At 34.4% G+C, this 27,703-nt stretch overlaps 1 protein-coding gene and 1 long non-coding RNA gene across 3 annotated transcripts in view; one reads left to right on the top strand and one right to left on the bottom strand.

Moving 5' to 3' along the window:
• Window positions 1-11,997: 11,997 nt before the first annotated feature.
• On the top strand, window positions 11,998-15,520 carry LOC126780548 (uncharacterized). 2 transcript variants are annotated; one of them, XR_007670525.1, is made up of 4 exons: window positions 11,998-12,049; window positions 12,434-12,487; window positions 13,566-13,811; window positions 14,838-15,520. It is a non-coding gene; the product is annotated as an uncharacterized LOC126780548 (long non-coding RNA). The 2 variants fall into 2 exon arrangements; XR_007670524.1 differs by lacking the exon at window positions 11,998-12,049 and having other exon boundaries at window positions 12,350-12,487.
• A 2,078-nt stretch (window positions 15,521-17,598) lies between these two features.
• The window catches only part of LOC126780512 (failed axon connections), a 28,407-nt gene continuing 18,302 nt past the window's right edge, over window positions 17,599-27,703 (bottom strand). Inside the window, exons 2-6 of the mRNA XM_050505071.1 lie at window positions 25,105-25,240; window positions 23,941-24,143; window positions 22,986-23,123; window positions 21,455-21,718; window positions 17,599-21,151 (exon numbers count right to left, since the gene is read on the bottom strand). Coding sequence (XP_050361028.1) covers window positions 21,062-21,151; window positions 21,455-21,718; window positions 22,986-23,123; window positions 23,941-24,143; window positions 25,105-25,240 — 831 coding nt within the window. The 3' untranslated portion in view covers window positions 17,599-21,061. The remainder of the gene's footprint in view (window positions 21,152-21,454; window positions 21,719-22,985; window positions 23,124-23,940; window positions 24,144-25,104; window positions 25,241-27,703) is intronic.

Raw genomic sequence — 27,703 nt, 5'->3', positions numbered from 1 at the left:
AAATTGGCTGAAATATGACAGATGTTGGAAAAATCATGCCGACTGGAAATTTTATAAAGGGTATGTAATGTCAATGTCACCTCGTCAACTAAAATCTCGGATTTTATTCTGATAACTTTGGGAGGGTTTTTATATTTGAAATTGACAAAATATTATTTTGTTCAGTACTATCTAATCATGCACATTGAGTCGTGGTAAATGAAAATGCTAAATTAAATTTTTAGATATTATTTTTTAGACGGTAAACACAACACGAGATTTCGTGTTGTGTTAACCGGCTAAAAAATAATTATTAGATATTTTCTTGGGAAAAAAGATTTTTTTTTGCCAAGAAAATAATTAATAACATAATTATATTAATTAATTATAATAAGAGTACCAGATCCGAGATGCCTAGTGGTTAGAACGCGTGAATCTTAACCGATGATCGTGGGTTAAAACCCGGTCAAGCACCACTGAATATTCGTGTGCTTAATTTGTGTTTATAGTTCATCTCGTGCTTAGCGGTGAAGGAAAACATCGTGAGAATCTAATTTCATTGAAATTCTGCCACATGTGTTTTCTACCAACCTGCATTGGAGCAGCGTGGTGGAATAAGCTCAAAACCTTCTCCTCAAAATGGAGAGGAGGTCCTAGCCCAGCAGTGGGACATTAACAGGCTGTTACTGTATCAGATCGTCGGTGCGTACGACAACTCTAGGGCATTCTTGCTGTCCAATCACCTCCCCTACCGGCATGTGCTTAGTAGGCCAAGACGTATGTTTGTACTTATATTATACGTGTCCGCCAAGTAGTTCATTGATCCCTTTACTAAAAAAACCATGGGTGCAAGAATCAATAAACTCTTTGAAGGCGGTTTGGACTGCCGCATCGGAGTTGAATTTTTTTCCTTGTAAGAAGTTGTCAAAATTCCGGAAAAAATGATAATCTGTTGGAGCAGGGAGTACGCTGGTTGTCGCAGACATTCCAATTGTAGCTCATCTAATTTAGTGTTTGTTTGTTGTGCAGTGTGTGGTCTTGCGTTGTCGTGAAGCAGCAGTGGCCTAGAGCGATTGATTAATTCTTCCTTCATGGTTTGCAGTTGCTGACAATAGATATCTGCCGTAATGTATTATTAGTAATTTGGCCAGATTTTAGAAAGCTGTAGTAAACGACACCGGCGCTAGTCCACTAAACACTCACAGGTAACTTTTTCTGAATCAATTTTCGTTTAGGGCAGGATTTGGCTGTGTCTCCAGGGTTCAGCCATTGCGACGAGCGCTTCCGATTATCGTACAGTATCCACTTCACATCACAAGTAATGATTCGATTTAAAATCCCTTCATTATTGTGTCGGTTGAGCAAAGTAACACGGCAATCGACGCGTGTTTGCAAGTTCGATTCACTCAATTCATGAGGTCCACATCGTTCAAGTTTTTTTACTTTTCCGATTTGCTTAAAGTAGATTAATACAGTTTCATCACTTACCCCGAAGTCTGCAGCTATCTCTGCAGTACTTTGTGATGGATCCGCTTCCACAACAGCTTTTAATTCTTCATTTTTCACTTTGGTCTCCGGCCGTCCACAGGGTTGGTTCTGAAGTTCTAAATTTCCAGAACAAAAACCTTGAAACCAAAAACGTGCCATGCTTTCTTTGGACACCAGCGCCGTATACACCATTAATCCTTCGAGCTGTTTCGGCAACACTGGTGCCACGGTAGAGCTCGTACTCATAAATATACCGATATTTCAAAGAAAAAAATATTGAGGAAAAAACAAATGAATGACTGTTTTCAAAACTCAAATGTACCAGCTAAATGAATTTATAAATTTGAATTTGGAATTCTTTACCAAAGAGGAGATATTTCGGGTAAAAATAAAACTACGAAAAACGGTTTTAACTAAACCAAAAAATTAATATTACTACCTAATACTTATATAGTTTACTCATCTTTATTTTATCTTAATAAGAGATAAAACTTTTTATTTCATATATCTGGTGTTAGTTTTAAAACTATACATGCTTACTTTTAATTACAGTTGTAATTGCGTGTGGATCAAAGTTCCAGTTTAATTTGAAGCCACCTCCATACAAAAGGTTGAGATAAAAGGTTGCACTTTTATAATAAGTAGTCTTTACTTACTATAATAATATAAATAAATTAGTCTTTACTTAAATAAGTTAGTAAGTTAGTAAGTAAAATAAGTTAGTAAGTAAAATAAGTTAGTCTTTACTTCCAATTAAAACTTGCTTTTATTTTTTTATTTTAACTCGTTTGTACGCATTCGCGTCAAACTTGAGGTTGACCGTTTTCTTTATATCTTTAGTGTAGTACTATCATATATTAAGTTATTTTTTCATCACGTAATAGATTTATGTGGCTATCGAGGGCTGTACCAGTATTAATTTCTGAATGTTTTCCCTCTTGAACTTTCGTTCATAATCGCACGAAACCCATTCTCAACGAAAGATTGAATCGCACTCGACCGATTTTTTAAAGTTTTAATTGTAATTTCAAAAAGTCCTTTCGGACAAGATGTGTCATACAATTCGACGAATTATATTTCAATTCTTTAGTGAAGTCCAGTAGATAGATTTTACAGGAAAACTCGGCTCTTAGATTAACAAAACCGACACGAACTGTCCTCAATCCCCAACTACCCTAACTTTATGTGTTTACAATCGTATTCCTCTTCACTATCACGTTTCTATTTCAACTTCGTTCACAGGAAAAATAAGTAGAGTGCAGTGCAGAACATTCAACAAACATTTCTGAACTGGAAAATTACTTTAGTTTAAAAGCTAATACATTTGCTTATTGTTTATTTATGTCATTAGATATTTGTAAACACTTAATAGTAATCTATTCGGCGCTATAGACTTTAAAAAAGCATATTGACAACAAAATAAATAAAATTGTGATAGTTTATAATCGTCTAGATTAAGTTATTTATCCGTTATTATTTAGTATTTTTCTAAATGATATTCATAAAATTTTTGATCAAACATCTATACTGTTGTATGCCGATGATATGAAAATCTTTAAAGTTATTGCTAATCCTTCGGATTAGGAATAACGTTAAAGATTTTCATATTCATATTCATATTCTTCGGACAGCCTTTTGCAAAATGATCTATATAAGTTGTGTAACTATTGTAACGAAAACTCACTGAACTTAAATATTAAGAAATGTTGCATTATTTCTTCTACACGTAAGTCAAATCCAATAACTTTTAATTATAAACTGAATAATGACAATATTACCCGAGTAACTGAGGTGAGAGACTTGGGGATATAATTAGACAGCAAATTAACATTTAAATTCCATATAGATTATATAGTTGCCAAGGAATTTCGAATCGTGCAGTTCCCAAAGCCATGGAAAGAGGGCAAACTGGTCCTGTTGCCGAACGTGGGAAGTCCTCCAGAATCTCCTTCGGCATACAGGCCAGTTGTACTGCTGAATGAGACGGGCAAACTCTTCGAGAAAATTCTCGCTGCCCGTCTTGTTCATCTCGAGGAAGTGGGACCGGGTCTCTCAGAGGTACGGGTTCAGGGCGGGTCGATCAACCATCGACGCCCTGAACGCCCTAAAGACCCGGACCATGAAGGCGGTGGCCCGAGGGGATGTGGTCCTGGCAGTATCGCTGGACGTGGCGTACGCCTTCTACAGTCTTCCTTTCGAGACAATAAGAGAGGCGCTTCAATATCATGGGGTGCCTTCCTATCTTAGGAGGCTTCTGGGGGCATACCTCCAGGATCGGATGGTCCTCTGGGAGGGGAGCGATGGGTGGATTGTTCGACGTCAGGTAGGCTGTAGCATTCCACAGGGGTCCGTTCTCGGCCCAATCCTGTGGAACGTTGGCTTTGACTGGCTCCTGCGGGCACCTGTCCTTTCCGGGAGGGGCTATATGGCTTACCGCTCGTAATAGAGCTCTTCTGAGGAGACCGCAGAGAGTTATAGCGGTGAGAGCGGTACGAGGTTACCGTACGGTGTCGTGGACGGCGGCGAAACTTCTTGCGAGTAATCCACCCTGGGAAATCCAGGCCGAGGTACTCGCGGAAGTGCATCGGTTTCGGGTGGAAGCCAGGGCGAATGGCGACCGTCTAGGATCAGAAGAGGTGGGGCGAATCAGATCTGTAGCCCAACAAGCTCTCATTCGCAGATGGGAGGAGGATCTGGGATCCCCATCAGCAGGCCTGGCGACAGTGGAGGCGATCCGCTCCCACTTGAATCACTGGGTAACAAGAAGGAGCGGCACACTTACGTTTCGACTGACGCAGGTGCTTACCGGACACGGATGGTTCGGTAAGTACCTGCACGGGATAGCGAGGTGGGAGATATCACCCTCCTGCCATGAGTGTGGTGCGCTACTGGACACGGCACATCACACTTTGACGGAGTGTGCTGCGTGGGGGCCCCAGAGGCATACCCTAGCGGCGATAGTTGGCGGAGACATCTCGCTGCTGAGCGTGATTAACGCTATGCTTGGCAGCGAGAGGTGTTGGATGGAGATGGCCTCTTTTTGCGAGTGTCATGTTAAACCATTTAAACCATTTATTTTGCTACACACATACATTACATAGATTATACAGAAGAAAAATAATTAAATTTAAAGAATACAGTGTAGGTAGCAAGAGGTTCATCTCAGTATAAGCTGTGCTAATGCACAGCACTGATTTTCAGATGGCCCCTGACTATTGGGTAAACATAAACAAATGCGCGCACACAAAAATAAATAAATGAAATTATAAGAACAAAAAACTAAAACTAAAAAGCCTTATCCTTGAGAAAAAAAAAAACATATTACACAAAAAGAAAAACATCACAAGGAACTTAGACATAAGATAGACAGACAGACAGACAGACAGACAGGCAGACTTAGACATAAGACATTAAAAATGAATATGATAAATACTAAGTCTATGAGGTAGTATGACTGACACTATATTTGGAGGTTGTTACTCTGACTTTTGTTTATTTAAAAATAATACCGTCAAATGTTTTTTCGAAGTCACCTGGGACGTACTATGATGCAGAAGGAGGTCGCGGAGCGACAGTGAGAGGCGAGGTCAGCCGCCGCTGATTCGCTCCGCCGAAGAAGACCCGGAAGGAGGCACCGACGCTATGCGCACCTTCTTCCCCCACCGTAAGCACCGCTGGGGTTAGGGGGGTACTCCGTACCCCGAGAACCCCCTAGGAATGGAGGCCCGCTTGAGCGGGCCAACCGTCGGTGCGTCACGGTAGGATGCGCAAGCGATCCCGTGACGCCCCTTCGACAAGACGTAGTGGGTACCGCTGGTTTTTTAGTGGGTATTCCGGCGCTTTCAGTGCCAGTTAGTCCTATATACCCCCACCCCATGTGGGGGAAACGCGGAAATGCGTTTTTCCAGCGAAAAAAAAAAGACATTTCGAATGCTTGGCTTTATACTCAGGGTTAGTAAAGATTTTAAAAAAGACATCCTTTGTCCTTTTATATAATTGCTTTGTCCGTTCATTGCTGGAATATGGTTCTGTAGTCTGGAATCCTCAATATAACACTTATATTGATACAATAGAAAAAATTCAACATAAATTTGTTAAATATCTTAATTCTAAATGTTTCACTCTGAATCGTAATCCACCTAAAATGATTTCCTTACTGGATCGTCGTACAATGCGAGATCAAAGTTTTTTATTTAAAATAATTCATAACTTGAATGATAGTCCATATCTTTTAAGCAAAATTCACTTTAGATGTAAAAAAAGTGAACACACGCAATAGTGCTTTATTCCACTTACCCTCCACTCGAACCAATTATGCTCAAAATGAATTTATATATCGCTCTTGTAAGAGCTACAAAAGGAAGTTTATAGACTTGGACATGTTTTCTTGTACGCTCAATACATTTAAAAAAAGAGTTTGTGTGCATTTGTCAACTTAGTCAATGTTTTTATTTTATCTATTTAATATATATATATATATATATATATATATATATTATTGTTATGCTGTTGTTAACTGTTTAAATCTTCATAATTATTATTTATAATTTTCAAAATTGCTTGTTTACTGTCATACATGAATTAGTTTTAAGTGGAAACTTGATTGGTGTGTGAGCGAGTTAATTTGTTGTATAATGTATGTGGTGTATACTGTATGTTTCCCAAATATAATAAAAATAAAAATAAATAAAGTTAGATGATATCATGTTTATGGTTGTATCACAATTGAATGATCGGTAGACAGTTATATATGTTAGCTTAAATTGCTTGATTCATAATAATCAATGAACAGTACTTACAATGAATCAAAGGGGTGGTCACTGAGCATTTCTAGCTTAGTAACCTGAATTAACACATTCTATAATTTGTTTTTATATTTATAATATTTCCCAACACAACAAATTCCATTAAACTTCTAATGGAAAAAACTGCTCTATTATGTATAGTCGTAGCATAAGCTTGCCATGTGATTTGACGGGAAGGGAAGCTGTGCCCGTCGCCTTTTTAATTTTCCTTTTCCTCGTAAAATACAAGGGATTTTCCAGTTGTTGTTGTATTGCAGTCCTTTTTTTTCGAAGCGCTTTATGACTGCATGTAATACGAATTTGTACTCCTATTTAATAAAAATACATAAAATCCTTTCAACATGGTCATGGATATTTTTACGCGTCTTATCCGGGATATATAAAAAAAATATTAACTCATTCAAAATATATTCTTTATTTATTTATCAATATGTTCATCATCATAATGTTAAGTACATTACAGAAGTAGTTTGAACTTGTTTTATTATTCTACATGTCTCTATATCAGCACTGAACCCACTGTCCAATGTATGCGCCCTTTGCTTGCATTATATACAATTCACGTTTAACTAAGCGTTATAAATAACAATAATTTATTTAATTGAAAATAAATTCATAAAATATCCAAAATTTAATTCTAGTATAAAGGTATTCATAAACTCATTTTCGAACTAGAAAAATTGTTTAAAAACTTTTACCTATGTTACTAGAATCCGAGTTCATGATTGAGTGATTCAGTTACAAAACTATAATATTAGTATATCAAACAAATCCTTCTCTATATAACACTAACAAAAGCCGGGAGAAGTTGTCCTACCTTTGTGTATATTTAATTAATTTACCTTCATATCTACTGATTACCTATAGAAAAAAAAATTTAAAAGAATAACAATAAAGAATTCATTAAAGTTTTAACTAACCATAACGAGCTGAATACTTACCTTGCAACTTTTTTATTTAATAATCACGATCCGAAAGGCACAAACTAGATTGTATCTGAGTTTTATTTTTATTAAGTTAACTTAATAAAACATCCGAGAAAATTTTATTGGAAATCAAACACTTAACACAAAGTTACACGGAGAAGTTTGTTAAACATTAAAAATGCTGAACGATGTTTACATATCTGTGTTATGTTTCAATTGAATTGGTAAAAAATAATAAAAATTTAAATAAAAGCCCAGTAGTTAGAAGATGAAAATCTTAACCGACGATTCCGAGTTCCGAGTTATGTGATAATTTCGGGAATATGCTGAATTTTGGGAACTTGATAAATGCATTCCGCTCTACTTATTACGACATTAAGATAACGATGCTCGTTGCAATGAGCGATAGAGCTGTGCCCTTAATTTACAAAGATAACACTCACTTGTTGCATTCACTCTTATGTGTTAATAAATCACACTGCTATTTTTAACTAAGTAAAACTTCTTTGGACGAAACAAAATAAAATTTTAAATTCGAATTTGAGTCACTTCTTCTAAATTACTTAAAGAGTACTCAAAGAGAAAGAGAGACATTGATGCGGCTTTCACTTTCATTTATATCATTTTTCCCTCAAAGTTTATGTAAAATATAATTAATATTCATAATAGTCTAAGATACGTTATTAAAAATATATACCCTCTGTTTATACCATCTTATATTTAATGATGACAAAGCTTATATGATAGATAATAAAAAAATAATTACCTACAGACTTTCAAGTGTTGAAGTTGCATTGGTTTAATTATAATCCTAATTATCTACAATAGTTCAGGTCTAGTGTGATATTAAATGTTACATATTGGCTAGTTAACAATAGCAGTGCACTGCCAAGCTGACAGAGCTGTGGGAAAGTATAACGCAAAGATTTGCTTTATGTGTATGTATGTGTATATTTAAACTAAAAACAAAAAATTGATAAGTAGACGGGAACACGTTTTTCCTATTTGCGAATTGGCATATTTGTTACGTAGCGCTGATTATAAATATTTAATAGTATTGTTATTTGTGATTGGGTTAACTGTTAGACACCGTCATATTTTCGAAAACAATAATATAGTTATTTATAGGCTTTCTACTGCCGGGTCGGCTTCAATGAAATATTATTCGAATTTATAGAAATCATCGTTGTATTCATATAAAACAAATTCAAAGTAGACCTCCTAAGGTTTACTAGGTGCCTAGTTTTGTGATTACCTATAGCCGATTCCATTAGCAAGAAAAGTAAATAAACAATTTTAAGATGCCGTTGGGATGTCAACGATGTTATTACAGAAACCTCGTGTGTAAAATTAAAGTGGATGTAAGTAATTAATTAAATGAAACAATAGTGTTATATTATTAATAAATATATATTAATCAATAATTGTTCGTCCATAATAGAGAATAATTAAATATGTAAATCTATGGTTTGTTCATCTTTACTCTTCCTGACATAAGAATATAATATAAATATCAGGATCTCTTACGCATACCTACCTACTACCCTTTCTTTGCCTTGAGCACCCCTAATCTGAGGATCATCCCTTACTTACAAGTTGTTCGTAGACGTTTCCGACCGACCATATTGTAAGCTGTATTGTTCGAGCAAGACTTGGCTATACCTCGTATAGGTAAACATAAATATACTTTTTATAAAACTTTTTAGATAAATCGGTTATCACCCCATAGGGAGGTTGAAATGTTTTCGTGTACGATATATTGATATGTAAGCTAAACAAAAATTACCTTAACAAGGTCTCGCGAAACCCATTACTTAATATGGGTGGCTCTATTCCATACTTCCGGAACCACACACTAAAACATCACACGGCTTTTAAACAATATGCATGAACAATATTATCATTAAAAAAATGTGTTCGATGATTAGAAATTAAAGCTAACAGACGGTTATCACGATCGTCTATATTTTTTGTTAAGGGAATAACTAGATAAAAGTTGGAAGTAATTTACGTCAATGAGTTGACTTTAAAATGAGATACTATTTCTATTCGAATTAAATTTAGTTCGAAATGGCATTGTAAGCCGCAGTTAAATATCACTGAACTTATCATTTATCAGACGCCAATGAAACTTATGAATCTTACGTTTTTATCGGATAAGTTAAATTAATTTCTTTGCGTAGGTATTATCTTACAAATAACTAAAAATCCGCCGCGCCTTCGCCCACGTACCTATATAAAGTTGAATTTAATATATTTTATTAAAATTCTCGAAAGGACTGTCTAATATCAAAATTATGTATGAAGTTATTTATTTGTATTTCTGCGTTTAATAAGAATGATACTTTATATGGGCTTCCCGTTCAAGTTAAATGTAGTTTTATCATATGTATAGACTTACGCATACCATTGTTTGGATTTTGGTTCAGTGGATACCTATTATAATATGTTCCTAAAATGTTTATTTTGCCTTTAGTATCACGAGTAACTAATTTCATCAAATAATATAGTAACATTAATTTAAGCAGTTTTTTATATATAATAAAAAACTGCGAAAAAAAATAATTAAATGACTCGGAGTAAAGTCAAAGCTAAATGGGAAATTGTTATACGCAGATCAAATGAGCACTGGCCGGTTTTCGAATATTAAAATTTTATAACTTTTTTGGTTTGTTAGTAAATTGTTTTAAGCTTATTAAATTGTTGTTGTTTTTTAAATATTTCACTTCGGAGTGCGATACATAGTATAATATTTTTAAATCCCACTATACTATAAGTATTATTATAAAGAGGGGAAGCCATGTTTACTTCTTCCAGATTCTCATATTATGAATTATTTTTGTTTATAATTTCAGGAAGAACATAATATGTTATTTGAATTTTTTTTAATTATAGCAAAATATGCCCCCATAATCGAAAAGAATTTCTGACGGTCCAATAAGTTGACTTAATGCTATCCTATTTCTTTCTTGGTAGATAGGTACTTTAAAATAGAATAATGTGGAAATAATCGGATCAGTATTTTGGATTGAATCCGAAAACAAACAAACAAGCCAATCTTACTTCTTTGTAGTTATATTTACGGTCGGACTAATAAAAATTTTCAAAAATAATCATGGGTGGTTAGTTATGCAAAAAGATGATAGATGGTATTGTATCACTAAAGCGGTCTGAACTATAATTTAATTTATTTATATCTACGGCAGGTATATAAATTTTCAGTAATATTATTGTTTAGTTATTGGTAAAATAGTTAAATAAGTAAATAATTATATTATTATCAATAAATTATTTACGAATTTCATTTACTGACTCAACAAGTTATGTAAAAAGTTAAGAGATGACACTGATTCTTTAAAAATGTGCTCATAGAGTCCCAATTGACCATTGTTTTGATTTAGTTTCTTCTATGGACGGTAGATGACATATTTTATTTCTGATATGGGTGTGTATTCATTCGTCATAGACAAAAATGATTACCTAATTTTTTTTAAGTTTAGTCTTTCCATTGTTATGTTAGAATGAAATTGAATATATATTCTTTATAAATTATACATACCAAATTATTTATAAAACATATTGTGCTATACAGCGCTATCTATTATTACTCTACGGAACGAACTCGATATACTGTTTCTAAATACTTAATTTAGTATTGCCACCATTACTTTTGAGACAGCACGTTACATATAAAAAAATATAGCATTAATTTATACTTTCATAATTAAGGGGACATCTTAGATGGATGTTTGTCTCATAAAAAGTCACCATGCTGACTAAATTGTTATTGCTTCATAAACACTGCTATTCTCTAGTTATTTTCCAAGTGTTACAAGCGTGAGCCGGTATTTTTAATGCACCTACAGTACGTATCTGATTTGTCAGTCACTTTAGCAATTAGCGCACCAATTTAAAGCTAAAAAATCATGTCAGTTAACTGTGAAGTGGCTATTATCTATGGAAGTGGCTATGTTTTCTGTCGAGCGCAAAAGAAAAATATATGAGGTCCTTTAAAAATTAATTAACTTACATATAAGCTAGGACCAAGTTCATAAAATCGAGACTGAAAAGTTCGGACGTAACAAGGTCAATAAAAAGTCATTGTCGACTCCACTACACGGGATTAAATTAAAAAAAACTTATTTAACTACAAATTGGGTTACTTTATTTTTAATAGGGACGTAGCAGCTGATCAGAAATCTATCGAAAATGGAAACTACCAAGGATTAAGGTACCAACTTTCAATTTACCAGCCTTAACAACAATGGCGTTGATATGATTTCGATATTGTTGTTAAGGCTGGTAAATTGAAAGTTGGTACCTTAATGTACCAATGTGTATGACACGGTGACCTCTATTTTCTCATTGTGTGAAGTTGTAAGCCTACTTGCTTTTACAGCGTCTCCAAACGGTGGCGGTTATGAGACAAATTATAGTTCTATTACTTCTTGCCTTGAAATATGACTTATCTCGGACCATCGTTCAAGAATGACGTCCAACCTGAGGGTGTCTTCCGTGAGATCACATCTGGGCTCAGGACGTATTGTATGCGGGTCAGTGGAGAGCGCTCATGCTTGTAACACTTGGAAAATAACTAGAGAATAGCAGTGTTTATGAAGCAATAACAATTTAGTCAGCATGGTGTCTTTTTATGAGACAAACATCCATCTAAGATGTCCCCTTAATTATGAAAGTATAAATTAATGCTATATTTTTTTTATATGTAACGTGCTGTCTCAAAAGTAATGGTGGCAATACTAAATTAAGTATGTAGAAACAGTATATCGAGTTCGTTCCGTAGAGTAACAATAGATAGCGCTGTAAAGCACAATATGTTTTATAAACAATTTGGTATGTATAATTTATAAAAAATATATATTCAATTTCATTCTAACATAACAATGGAAAGAATAAACTTAAAAAATAATAGGTAATCATTTTTGTCTATGACGAATGAATACACACCCACCCATATCAGAAATAAAATATGTCATCTACCGTCCATAGAAGAAACTAAATCAAAACAATGGTCAATTGGGACTCTAGGAGTACATTTTTAAAGAATCAGTGTCATCTCTTAACTTTTTACATAACTTGTTGAGTCAGTAAATGAAATTCGTAAATAATTTATTGATAATAAACAAGGTCAATATAAAGTCATTGTCGACTCCACTACACGGGATTAAATTAAAAAAACTTATTTAACTACAAATTGGGTTACTTTATTTTTAATAGGGACGCAGCAGCTGATCAGAAATCTATCGAAAATGGAAACTACCAAGGATTAAGGTATCAACTTTCAATTTACCAGCCTTAACAACAATGGCGTTGATATGATTTTGATATTGTTCATCAATGCCTTCCCACTTTTTCTGTTAAAACCTAGCACTCGTATTTTAAGTATAAAAAGGTCTCGTTTATCTACCCTGAATGCAACCCATTCTTAATTAAGAGCTATAAATTAAACAAGTGCATACAAACTACCTCAGTTAAACTTCAAGGATGTTAACTTTTATTGGCCAAATCAAAATGTCTGGTCTATATTATCTATAATATTTTATTTTTAAAAATGTTTATTAATGTTATATTATTAATTGGTTATTATTGTTATATATATATATATATATATATATATATATATATATTCAGTTCAGTGTTATATATATAAATATATATATATATATATGTATGTATATATATATATATATAACACTGAACATTACATGTAAAACTATTTAATAACATTAATAATAAATATAATGTCTTAGTAGGCCTCATTTAATCACTTAAACTTTATCATTTGCTTAACTTTATTTATTAAGTGTCTCTTGGGATATAATAATCATTAAATAATTTGCTATTGTTTTCTCTATTACTCATATGTCTAATTTATATTTCAGTTGGTGGAGACCATACCAACACCTCAAATGGCTGAACCAAACACTCCATGTGAGTCGAAAGGTATGCTGGTCAAAACCTACATATCTGAATCATCACTTTAAAATGTAATGTTAAATTAGAATTAGAAAAATACAATTTTATACCAAAAAAGATGTTAATTTACATCGTAGTTATTAACATTGAGGTCTTAAATAAGTAAATAAGATAAAATTAAAATGTAATTATTTCAAAAATCTTAACAGCATTTCCCCTTCGAATCACAATTTTTGTGGTTCTCTAGAAGAAAAGAAAGAAAAATTAACCAGAACTTCTGTCATTTGTAGAGGCATAAAGATATAACTTTATTTTATAGATTGAAAAGATTGTTTTATATATATATATTCATTTATTTATGGAATAAAAACTGAGCAAGAGCTTGGAGGACACCTATCACACCATTTCCAATTACTTTTTAAACATATTGCAGAACTGCAATCGTATGTCACCACTTTCCCTGCTAAGTACCAGACACAACATCGCACTCTGAAGCAGAGCTATGAAGTGTAACTATTTTATGAATGCATGTGTATGCATACGGGCAGCCTGAAGGATTCATTACTGTTATACATATAATTAAGAACCACAGTGACAGAATAAAAAAAATAACATGGACTGTTATTCCTGCAAATTTAGTTGAAAAGTGTTAAAAACCAGTTGTAAAAAACAATATTTGGTAAGTTATCTTATAATATTTACTAGATTATTTAATAAATTAATTATAGTATAAAAATACATTACAGGAGTACATTATTAAACCTACAGCCACCTTGTATCAAATTCCATTGCCATTCTAGTTTGCTTTCTTCAATCCCGAAATGATTTGAAAGGCAACCCTTAAAAATTATCCTTAGATTTATGTTCATCTCTGTTTTATAATAGCTATGTAAAACACATGCTTTTATGCTGCTTCTTTAGGCACATGTTTTTACTATTAGCATTGCAAAATCAACACTATTACTTAAAAAAAAGCCAATGTGTTATCAGATGATAGTCAATGATAAAAGATTCTCTTGTAGCAAATTTTTGCCACCATTTAGCTGAATTCTATTTTCATGTATGCTGAATGCTTCGTCTCTAACAAATACTAGCGGTAATAAGGGTCCACTTTGTGATATGATACAAGGTGAAAGTAAATTCACTTTTATCCAATAACATTTCTATAGAGTACTCTCATTATATTAAATTTAAAATATGGAGGTCGGGATATAGTGGTAAATGAGCCACCTCATGGTAAGTGGTCACCACCGCCCATACTCTGTAAATAATTAACTATCCCTTACAATGACAATGTATCACCAACTTTGAAAACTAAGATGCTTTGTCTCTTGTGCCTGTTATGACACTGGCTCACTCTTCAAACTTAACACTGTTGATGTAAAAACTTTTTCTATTAAATAGTAAGTCTCTGCCGATGGCATACTTAGCAATTACTTCATTTCTCTTATAATTATTGATACATGTAAGTTTATGTGACAAATGTGATAGATTGATAATGTTGTTTGTGGCATCACCGTAGGTACTTATATATACTGTCTACCAACTTATTTACAATGGTTAATCAACTAAAATAATGGATCTAAATGAGTTAATAAAATATATTCTATTCTAAAACTGTTTTGCCAATCCACAAATGTCAATAAAGCCATCAAGTGCCTGTAAATGATATATATATATATATATATATATTTTATTCCCTTAGTGGCCTTCTATGACATCAATTGGAGGAGATGGATTACCCTATTCTTATTCTGCCGGGAAGTAAACGGAGTCCAGACCGATTGACAGGGATACATTGACGTTACATTAAAAGGGATGGATGAAAAGACGACGAAAACGACAGGTCTCTGGGACCATTTGTGACCCACGAATGCCCTTGAAAATCAAAGGGAATATTTATAAGACCGTCATTAGACCTGTCTTTATGTACGGTTCTTAATGTTGGGCAGCAAAAGAGGGTCCAAAAAGAACACATGTGGAGGAGATGCGAATGATAAGAGGGATGTGCGGTGTAACTATAATTGACAGGATAAGAAACGAGTATATCAGAGGAAGTCTGAAAGTAGCACTAATAGATGAAAAGTTGAAGAGTAATAGATTAGCGCGGTATAGGCATGTGATGAGGAGTTGAAGATGAAAAGCATGTTACTAGAAGGTTGCTGAGTGTGAATGTTAATGGATATAGGGGACGGGGGAGGCCGAAGATAGTGTGGATCGATTGCGTAAGAAATGATATGTGAATGAAACGGGTAAGTACTGAGATGAGTGATAGAAAGAAGTGGAAGGAAATATAGTGGGATAAGGGCAGGAAGGAGTAGACAATAAAGGTGCTATAAGATCATCCATTTATTGTAGTCACAAGTAAAAATAAAAAAAATTACTGCATGCGTTTGTATTCATTAGACCCTTCCTACCTATATATAGTATATCGAGGCTGTTACCTGTGTACCTAAGAACATTTTTATTTTTTAGCTGTGTTTGTTCCTAGATTAATAGTTTTTCACATATCTGAAGTCTTTATCTTGCCTCTTTTTTTTAAAAAAAAAAAACGAAAATTTTAAAAGCTAAGATAGAAGAGGTTCCACTACGCTTTAAGGCAAATTAAATATAAATAAAGTTTTGCATATGTGTACACAGTTGGTATGGAGTCTCTCAATAATCGCACCTTTTGTATTGCCCATATTCATAATTGAATTTCCTTGGTACACTAACATCTTGTTGGAACTCTGTTGTAACTTGTGTTTGCTTCATTACATTTTCAAATTAAAATAAAACAAGTAAAGTAAAACGATGTAAAAAGTGCTGTAACTAATATATTACGTTGTTACATTTAGTTAGCAGTAGTTAAAATAAATCCTTAATGTGAAAGCCGACATGGAGTCGTTAGATCCAGGTAAAGTACACTGAATTTCTTGGCCTTTCTTTCGATGGGCTATTTAAACGAGTAAACGACGAAAATTTGATGACGTTGATACAACTCGCTTAGTATATTTTAGTTATTTTTACAGTATGTTTTACGCTTTGGGGTAACGCAGCCACTATCCCTGCGGTACCTATGTGTGCTGCAGAAGAGTGCTATTCGCGCAATCTATAATAATCTAGGCGCTAAGGAATCGTTGAGGCATACCGTAACCGTAACAGCCTGTGAATGTCCCACTGCTGGGCTAAAGGCCTCCTCTCCTCTTTTTGATGAGAAGGTTTAGAGCTTATTCCACCACGCTGCTCCAATGCGGGTTGGTAGAATTCACATGTGGCAGAATTTCAGTGAAATTAGACACATGCAGGTTTCCTCACGATGTTTTCCTTCACCGTAAAGCACGAGATGAATTATAATCACAAATTAAGCACATGAAAATTCAGTGGTGCTTGCCCGGGTTTGAACCCACGATCATCGGTTAAGATTCACGCGTTCTTACCACTGGGCCATCTCGGCTTTTTTTTCGTTGAGGCATAAATTTTGTGAAATCAAAATTTTAACTGATGCTTCATACATATTCTGTAATATTAATGTACGGAAAAATATTAATAATTTTGTAATAAAAAGTGATACTCATAACATTGGTACATAATAATACATAAACAAATACAAACTCATTACTTCTGGTACTCGATGGCATATTCAGAACTCTTCCGTTTTACAAGAGAATCTCAATGAGCATCTAAGATATAATAATAAATAGAAACGGGTATAGTGTACAAAACTATTTTGTACAACGTGAACTGAAGTTCAAATTAATACATTAAAAACAAGAAAATATTGAATAACCCAATAGTGTGCAAGGTTTGAAACGACGAAATATATTTTTAAACATTATTTTCGTAGAATAAATAGAAGTGAAAATCAATACAGTTCAATAATACTCTATGCGTTAGGAATATATATAAATATGTATTCCTAACGCTGTTTTTACTGAAACTGCGAATATATTAGATACATATTAGGCTCCATTTTTTACAAAGCACAAATCAATTTACAGGAAAATGTATTTGTAGTCACAAAGGAACAAACCAGGTCGATTTTAATTTATCATCAAGGTATACATAATATGAGGCAGTAGACTAGATTTGTCGCTAGCAACCTTGGTTGTTCATGTAATTTTTACTACTTATAATTTTAATAAAATAGAAACAAAATATTTTTCTATATTTTTAATTCGCCTGTAATTTCAAATATTAACTATTGTTTCGTTATTATTACAAAAAAGGTGTGCTTACAAGAGTGTCTAAACCAGTAAACCTTAAGTAATGAATGTGACCTTTCAAATATTTTTTATCAATATTGCACATAACAAATAGAATAAACGATTATTTGTCTTTTGTCCATTTAAATTCAGCTTGTAAATGTATTAGAAAAAACTAACTCAAGGAAGGTACAAGGACAGGCGTTTTAAATAAAATAATACCTGCTCTACCCTTTAGCGGGATATAAGGTAGATATCCCACTAAAGCGCTTGCAGACTCAATATATTAGATATATACTTTAATGTCGATAGAATGTTATACAGAAATTCTTAAAGGGAATCGTTTCCACTGAAAGCTCAGTTAAGTTGTATAATTATATTAAAGGGTACAATTATGGCGAACCATTACTATCTAATGAATATTACTTACATAACTAGATATTGACACGATAATTGAATAAACCACAAAAGTGAATCCAAATCAATACAAAATGAAGCATAACGAATACATAATAAAAATCATTTCAATAAAATTGCATCTACAAATCTATTTTATATATAAAACATACGGTAGTACCTATAATTATTTATGATTAATTTGTATTATAGCACTAAAAACTTACAACACAAATTGAGTCATTTCAAAAAAGTCGAATTTTATTAAATGTAAATATATTCTATGAAGTGGGACAATAAAGAGTACTACTCTTGTTCAATCACCGCGTGTCACGACACAATCAACATGTCGCTTCTTTACTGTCCCATAATCGCGACCGACGTCTACAGTGCGTCGTTATCGCTCAAGCCTACCTCTACTACGTACAAAGCTATAACTAAGATATCCGAGTGAAACAGAACACCCGTCGCGCTCACTTACTAACTTTAAGAGCGTCACACGCTATGAAAACGCTATGCCATTTGATTTATTACGTCTTGATAGGTTAAATATCGATTCAATGAATAATCAATAGTCCTAATATATACCGAGCGATATGGCGGACGTGAAGGCTTGCAAGAGTATGGAGAGGTATACAGTATATATAATGTATATAAATGATCGTATCGTAACGTACTATAGTATCTCTTAGCGTGTGACGCGCTACAGATGCGTGATGCGTACGTGCGGTGAAAGACATGAGAAGTGGAGTGTTAGCTCGTTCGTGTTCGCCCGAGCTAGATGAAGCACTGAAACAGGCTCTGCTATCGTCATCGATATTAGCCTCAATATTACAACTATATATGTACCTATCGCTAGAGTACGAGTGAGTTACACGCGCGAATCGTTTAAACGAATTCGTCGCGCGGTGTGACCGCAAACGTCCTAATCTAACTTCCCTAATCTTAACTCTTACATCCGAGGCTAATGGCAGTGATGGTCAGCAGTTGTCGGGAGGGACGCGGACGTCTACCATACCCCAATAATGAGAAATTAAAATCATACGTCTACTCAAAAACCCGAACTAATACCACTATTGTTATAAAACGGGACGAGTTATATTTCGCTTCGCCCTCGGGGCTTACAGCTAACGCGACAGGTGGTCGTTCACGAGCTATCTACGTTACGCTAGGACCTAAATCTAATACCATTTAGTGAGCCGCACCGAGTCTCGCGGGACCGGGGAAGACGAACCCACTTAATATGATATCTACTCATTGTGAACATCATTTTAGATATTATCAAATGTACATTCTACTATGCTAAGTATAATATTAATAAGAGATAGTCGATAGAGATTTGAAGATAAGTTACTCGATCTATAAAGTAGGGGGGGGGGGGGGGTCCTCCATCTAGCGAACGACCTGTCATCTACTAGTGGTAAGCTTAGAGACCGGCATATAGATCGTGGTCTCACATAAATTTCGCCTATTCGGGATATAATAACGTAAAAAGTCGTGCGAGACCAAAGTTCGCAACGCTCCGCCGCCAAACTACAGACCCTTAATAATCAAGACAGTTATTTCAAGCCGACGTCCACGGATAATATCAACGTTGGACGCTGGTGAAAACGTTTCAACACCTCGAAACTGCTATATAGGTCTGACGACTGCTCGAAATAATAACGGTTAAAGTGAATCGATAATGGGAATACTTTAAAATTACCAGCTAACTTAGTTTATAAAGCCTGTCTCAGTGACGATTTATTGGTATCCATCGATGTGGCAACGATACCGAAATAAAACGCTTTTCATGACGATGCGATGCTAAATGTTGATCATGAATCATAATTATGTCAATGAATGAATTGATGATGGGGGTGATGATGACTACTACAACAATGTTAATGGTGATGATGACGACGACGATGATGATAATGACGGCGACGATGAGGATGATGATGATGATGAGGATGATAATGACGACGAGGATGATAATGACGACGAGGATGATTATGACGATGAAAATGGCGAAGGTAATAATGATGCAACTTATGATGATAACGATGAAAATGAAAGAGATGAAATGATGATGAATCGATCGATGAAATGGGAAATGGGGGTCGCAGATGGTTCGCTAGAGGTGCGACGACGGCGAGTATAATGCTCGGACGCGGACCGACATATTATGGACGATTATAATAATATATTAAGAGTTGAATACATCTTAACCTTAACAATGAATACATTATCAAAACATTACGGACTATGAATACATAATAATAATATGAAAAACAGTCTTCCAGGTTGTATTCGTTTTTATCAAAAATTTGTAAATTGTAAATTTCTTTTTTTTATTTTATTTTTTATTTGTATAAACCAATAGAGTACAAGAACCTCAAAACATTTTTACGCAAACGCAGGCTCCGAGCGCACCTCGCTTGGCCGATGTCCCGCTCTCGCGTGTTTAAACATTTACTTTTCAATTTATCTAATAAACATTCGCCAATTTTTGGTATCAATTATACTAGTCTTAGTTAAATATACTTCACAACTATAACGTGTCCGATTTGAAATGCCTACCGTTATTATTATAACATGAATTGAGTATATATTCTCATAAATAAGGTAATATACGTATCCTACCCGATGAATCAGTTTAAAAGTCATGAAACGCTCCCTTGATGACTAATTACAGTCGAATGACCGAGAAGTCATTGATGATCGTAAGCACTAAACAATCCATACTTAACCATACAATGAATGAATGACAATATTAATTTCGCTTATAATTAATTAATCTTCTATATAATTTATTCAAATAAATGTTTACATACTCCTGTAAGTACCTTAACAACCGATCTACCTATCTGGTAATAAATTTAATACCAAAATAATATGGACAAAGCAATCGAATAATATTAATATTGATAACTACAAGAAGCATTAAACGTACAATTAAATTTAGATAACACCAACGAATTATAATAACGGGTCGACAAACGCACAAAACACTATATCAAGCAAAAATAATGGATTAAAATAAGACCGACGGACAAATAATTCCCTTACGCGCATTTTTGTTTTTTATAAACGACTACGAAAATTCGATTTTAATTTTGATAACTTTATGTGGACGTGTCATTTAAAGACATTTTTTTCATTCGTCGATCAAGTATGTGAGGTAATTCTTGTCTGCCGGTCAAACGAAAGCATTATAAGACGGACTCGTGTCACCAACTGATAATACGGGAAAGACAAATGGATTTACACGCTTACAATATACAGATTGTATTATGAGTCTGACTCCTAAATGTATCAACTTGTATGTAAGTATGGTAGTGGGTACGAGCGTCCACTATAATCGCATTTACTTCTCCTTCTCTTTTTCCTTCTCCTTCTCCTTTTCTTTCTCCTTCTCCTCCGGCTCCTTCTCTAGTTCTTTCTCTTTCTCGTCACCCTGGAATTGAATAAAAAAGCTTTATCTATTTGTAGATATATATTTAAATGTTGTTTAGATTAAATATCATTCAAAGACGATGATATATTAAAAATGCCTCTAAGTTTTTCTTAAAACTCACGACAAAACGAAAAAAATGTTCTTTTTTCCGCTATAAATTGTGTTCCAGCCGAGTGACATGTGGCTCCCATCATCAAGCCTTGTGACGCAATCAGAGCAGACTAATGAGAATTTCACGCAAAATCCTGTCAATGAAGTTTTCACACTGGAATGATGGCTGCTGAGTTATTTAAAGCTACGTACCTTTCCTTTCTCAGCGTCATCCGCCAGTGCCTGTTTCTCAGCGGGACCGGTTCCTTCCTTGGTGTCTTTCTCTTTCTTTGCAGCAGCCGCCATGGTCTCAATCGCGCATATCTCATCCCAATCGGGATAGGCTCGCTCCTTGAGACGGGACACGAGCCCCACGAGGTTAGGGAACGACTCGTTGAGGGAATCGCGTAGGGCGTGCTGCACTTCCTTGTCTATGAAGTGCAGCTGAGCTAGGTTAGCGAAAGCCACTATATCCAGCTGTTGAAACATCAAAACGGTTACCATTTTTCTGTTTTTATCTAAACGAACAAACTTAAGTATTGTCGGTAACTAATCGTAAGACCTAATTATAATATTACGACGATTAATGCAGTTATAATATATTTATCGCATGTTTGTACTCGTTCTAAGATAAAAATATATTTAGTTTTGATTTCATAAAATTTCTTCAACTCGTAAATAATAAGTTAAAACTTAGTTTTCTTACGTAGTTAAAAAAATAACTTTTGCATTAAATAAAGTTCTACATGAGCCTATTAGATATATAAGTATTTTTTAATTAAACATAAATGTCAAAGTTCAGTTCAGATACAATTTAATTTTTAAATTATTCAAGAAAATTTTAATTTGATAAATCAGGTAACGGTTCGGTTTAGTTATAATTAAGTAATCTATGTCTTAGAGCTTTGTACTTGGCTAGTGTAAGGTACAAAGAGAGGTCAAGACGTCCTAGGTTGTGCGGGCACCGACGAGCTGGGTCATAACCTGAACAACGCCCACCCTTACCCCGACCATAGCCTCCCACAAACTACACCCACCTCTATCGCCCGGGCAAAGCTCGATCGATTTCCGTCAAATACTAACACAGGTAATTCCATACCGATAGACGACGTTACGAAACAAAAAAAAAACTAATATTTACTAAAAACTTTACATTTGTAACAAACGCTTCAAACACGAATATGTTTTAATAAAAATAGAAATACAGCAATTTTGGAAAGAAAAGTCATTTGTCTAAACGTTCATAGTAATGATTCGAAAGCTATTTTTACGTATGCAATTATAAAAGATGCCTAATTATAAAAAAAACAATCATCGAATATTTACAATTTAATTTGTTGTATTTGTTGTTTAAAGCTATTATCTATTAAATTATGTCAATAACGCAACTTGACCGATCCTGAGGCTATATCTGTTTTAGATAAGTTGGAATGATGGATCGGTTATCGCTCTCGACCCCTCGTGCAGGAAGCGAACCACCCCCACCCGACGATGCAACGCCGCCGCATCAATGAACGTGGTCGTACAAACAAAGGATCAATTAAAAAATATTACTATCATATTTCGGATTATATCTATAATTCGGATAATTTGTAAAAAATTTATAAAGAACGTAATCTTCAAAGCCATAAAAGCAACTTTCTGCGTACCCCGTGACAAATCGAATTTTTCGGTATCAACACGTATTAGTGGCGACGATTTGTCAAAACGATGGGACCGATCAATTCTAATGCTAGATACTTACGAGTGTTGGCTCGTCTCCGAAGAAGAATGGTTTGTCGGAGAGCAGGTCAGAGAGCACGCGGAGGTCGTTCTTGCCGAACTCGATGATCTCGTCCTGGCTGTGCACGCCGATACCGTGAGCCCTTGCCTTCTTCATACCCTATTAACAAAGGATAAAAGTTGTATAACCATTCAAGTCCTTAAAAAAATCTAATATTAATTTAAAAACATATTAGTTTATTCCACTGAAAAATTCTTGCATTAACAACGGTTGTTTAGTATTGAGTCGATTAATAAGCTAATATAAAACGCGTATCAACTAACCATGATGTACATTTCGCTATCACGGCTCGGAATCAACTAGGTAAAATTCAACAGGTGCCCGGATATTTAACTACTGCCTGTCAGCAATATGGCGACTGCAGACGCCATGGGGGTAAGGGGGAGATGCGTAGTGCACCGTGTTGCGCTACAGAGTGCGACGATCCTATGCAGTGGGGTGGGGGTGCACCTATAATAAAACTAGCTTTCCCAGACAACAGGAGGTAGGATGGGGGTTTACATTTTCAAAATGGCGGTTTTTATTAAATATTGTTAATACCTCCATTTTGCGAATAATCAATACGCCAAAACATAATTGTATGATGTGAATTTTTACTAATTTCATCCGGAAATTTTGTTTCCAACGTTAGAATATTTTACTCACAAGCTATTTTTAGAGATTTAAATAAAAGATGTGTACCGCTGTTACAATTATAAGGTTTTTAGAAATATTTAATTACTAAAACTATTTTCTTTGTATTTTTATTATATACCCCAAAAATGTTATTTGGAACAAAATTATTAGATAACAAAGTGAGCGAGCTTTAAATGTTCACTATTCAATGTTATTGTTTTCGTCGATAGCGTCGAGACGCCGGCCGGTGGAGAAAGCCCTACAACCAAAACATCAAAATATTGTCAAAAGAGGAACTTACCTTGCGTCCAGAGGTGAATTTGTAACAGAAGTTGAGTATCGGGTTTGGAAGGCGGGTGTTCAGAGCGTTTTGTAGATTCACTTGATAGCCCTTGATAACACTGTCCGGGTACTTGGCACGCCACCAGAGAATCACCCACGAAAGGTGATTCTCTATCATCGAAATCATCGCGTGCGTGACTACCCGCTGGTCGGGCGTCAGACCTGTGAAAGACGTAATTCTAGAACTTTCAGGCTAATTTAGTTCGACTCTATGCGTTAAGCGCACATGCGCGTCTCCCAGAACCGCTGTTTTAGTTCTATACCGCCCGGGCATTTCAAAGATACCTGGAATCTCAGTATTAATTTCGTATACGGGGCTAAATACCTTTTAACAAATAATAACATCGGATGAAAGAATATCACCCCTTCATATCAAAAGACAAGACAAAAGGAGGGCTGTCAATATTACTTTACTAGTCTAGTTTATAAATGACAAAGACTTGGATCTTGGACGTTTTAAAGAATAAATGTCAAGAATATGAATAGCTTTTTAAAAGCAATGTAACCTTACTTAATTATAAAGCTTTTTACTTCGTAGTTGATGGAAAATGGAGTTTTCCAATATTTTCTCGCCTTTTATAACAAAGAGCAATTTTAATGCAATCTGTTATTTTCTTAATAGGGATACACATCTCTATATATGTATGTAATTATTTTTTATTATGTGGTAAAAATAAATATTAGACAATTAAAGTTCCACATAAGTGAAAGTTAAACTTATTATTTACATGAAAAATTTTATATTAGGTTATTTGCATAGGATCATATCGGCCAATCTGTGACGTGACGTGAGCTTAGAAAATAAAGGAGAGATGTAATTAATTATCCTGGATGGAATATTATGTTGACACAGCTTAAGCTCTCACCATATAGCTTAAGCCCATGTAATGGTAAAAGCTTCAAAAACGCTACTTTATACAAGCCACCTATATAGCGAGGTGCAATTTATTAGTAATTGTTAGTTATTACTCTTTTATAAAAAAAAAATATCGTGTTAGTAGTCGAGGCAGTTTTCTCTTGTAAAGACATAAACACACTTACTTATACTTTTGATATCAAGTTAATCATTTCCTTTACAAAACATTTAAACTGTAAAAATATATAAAAGATATGTGACACTTACCGGCATCTAAATCTTTGTTGTATTTCTCCGAGAGCTCCTTGATGATAAAGGCGCTGTCGGCTATTTCTTCACCATTCAGCTCCACAAAGGGAAGCTGTCCCTTTTTAGAGCGGAATTTCGCCTTGTGATCAACGTTCTACAAAATAAGGAAATCTCTTTTGATAACCACATCCAACAATAAAAACATCAAATAACTACCGTGAGAAACAAAAGTATTACATCGTTAATATATATGACCGCCTAGTTAAAATAACAGTCAATTTTACAAAACAATAAACAAAGGAAAAGAAAGAGTACAACTCGGTATGTCTAAACATTATTGCAACGCTTTTATTAGAAATTCTGAAACAAATGTTAGAAGAATTCTCACAATTGTCACCAGCTATCCATAACAAAAATGGCCACTTATATATTTATTTCGCTTTAATTTCCCTACAGTTGTGCATTTTATATGATTCTTTAATAATATAACGCTTAATGATACGGAAAATTAAAATGAAATATCATGTCGCAGAAAATATGAAACTTTGATATGCGTGCGAGCTCAGAAGATACAAAATAATCTTTTTAAAATTGTTGAAATAGCTTACACTGGCAATTTGGTTTTTTAGTTTAGGACAACAAGCCACAGAAAGAAAGACGAAACAATAATACATTCATGGAATATTTAAAAAGGTTCAGGAGTCGACAAAAAAATTAGACAATATTAAGTAAAAAAATACAAGTTATTTAAGAGAGTATTGTATATTTCTCAAGTACATTAATATTATAGTGTAGGTAAACTAAAACCGGTTTTGATTATTTCGCATAGCTAAGTAAAATCAGATTATATCTAAATTGCATGTGTCATTAAAATATATTCAATATTATGTTAGATACGATACTCTTGATAAGATATTTAAAAACCCTTGAATAAAGCCATAGCAACTAAAGTACATGGAAGACGACGACAAAGTTTCGGGACTTAACAAGGTCTCGAAGAAGTTGTTATTAAGTAATTACATGCTAAACTTGACAGGTTAGCGGTATGAAGAGAGTTATTAACATTTTGAGTTATATGAGCCATATCTTAATTTAAAATAAATTAAGCATAATAAAATGAAAAATATCTATATTCTAAAGACAGTTAGTAGTACACTGATGATTATATAGATTTTATCGTCAAAACATTTTTGTTATTGAAAATGAAGTGGCATAGTACATTATTCGCCACATACAATTAATTTACATGAACGAAGCTAGGCTTAAGCCTGTATTTATCCTACCAGCTAATACTCAACATGCGATGCAATGACTGATTGATTTTCCTTAAAAAATATAAAATTAATTGTATTTTTATAGCCAGTACTTAGCCAAGGCACATGTCAATAACAACTGTAAAAATTTGGTAAAGAAACAGAAAGGAAGAAGCGTTTGTGTATAGATATTACTTAGATTTATGTGAATCTGGAATGTGGAGTTAATGTTCTTTTTACATACGTTATATTCTAAGTTCAAACTGAAACTTAAATTTATAAACGGCCTAGCAACAGGCGAGCTCGACCGGGTTGAGCATGCACATCAAGCTTGACCTGAGCTACCACGTTGAAAAACGTCACTGAAACATACAGCCTTCCAATATTCCAATCGATATAGAGTAAATAAATAAGCCGAGATGGCTTAGTGGTTAGAACGCGTGAATCTTAACCGATGATCGTGGGTTCAAACCCGGGCAAGCACCACTGAATTTTCATGTGCTTAATTTGTGTTTATAATTCATCTCGTGCTTAACGCTGAAGGAAAACATCTTGAGGAAACCTACATATGTCTAATTTCATTGAAATTATGCCACATGTGTATTCTACCAACCAGCATTGGAGCAGCGTGGTGGAATAAGCTGCAAAATCTTCTCCTCAAAAGGGAGTGGAGGCCTTAGCCCAGCAGTGGGACATTAACAGGCTGTTACTGTAGAGTAAATTGCATAAATACATTATTGTGTACCTACGAGCATAAACTACATGTTCTTTATGTAAGCTCTTCGTGTCATTGTTATAATCCCCTTATTCGCATGTTACGTATGTAATTTATTTAATTATAAAAACAATTTGGTAACATTTCAACATTGACGGACTCCGCTAATACTTGGAACATATAAATGCATTTTACACGTGAGCACCAACAGGTGGTCACAGCGATCAAATTATGAGTAGAGAGCGATATGTAGTTGCGCGTTAATGTTGGTACGACCGAAGACAGACACGGGGAGACGCGGGCACGCGTGGTTGACGGGAGCGTCGTCCCTGCATAGCCTTATAAGGGAAAGACGAAATCTCACATCGGCAATATATTATGTAAATATGAACTTTCGAGTATTCAGAATTAAGTGTGATATACAATTTAAGCTACTAAGTTGTAGATAAAATTATTGTTATATTAGTTGAGAGATCAAAATTTCAGTCATTAAATCTTTCGTATTTAAAATTACAGTCAACATCCATTATATTAAGTTAAGCCGCTACAATCATATTTGTCAGCAAACAGTAAACATGCTCATCGCTCCAATAAGGTTACATTAGTGTTCGTTGTATAAGCTTGTGGATGTGTGCGTGGTTGATCGGGC

The sequence above is a fragment of the Nymphalis io genome, chromosome Z (assembly GCF_905147045.1).
Source record: "Nymphalis io chromosome Z, ilAglIoxx1.1, whole genome shotgun sequence".
Lineage (NCBI taxonomy): Eukaryota > Metazoa > Arthropoda > Insecta > Lepidoptera > Nymphalidae > Nymphalis > Nymphalis io.
The sequence above is the reverse complement of the archived record's forward strand: the minus strand, read 5'-3'. Positions and strand labels throughout refer to the sequence as shown.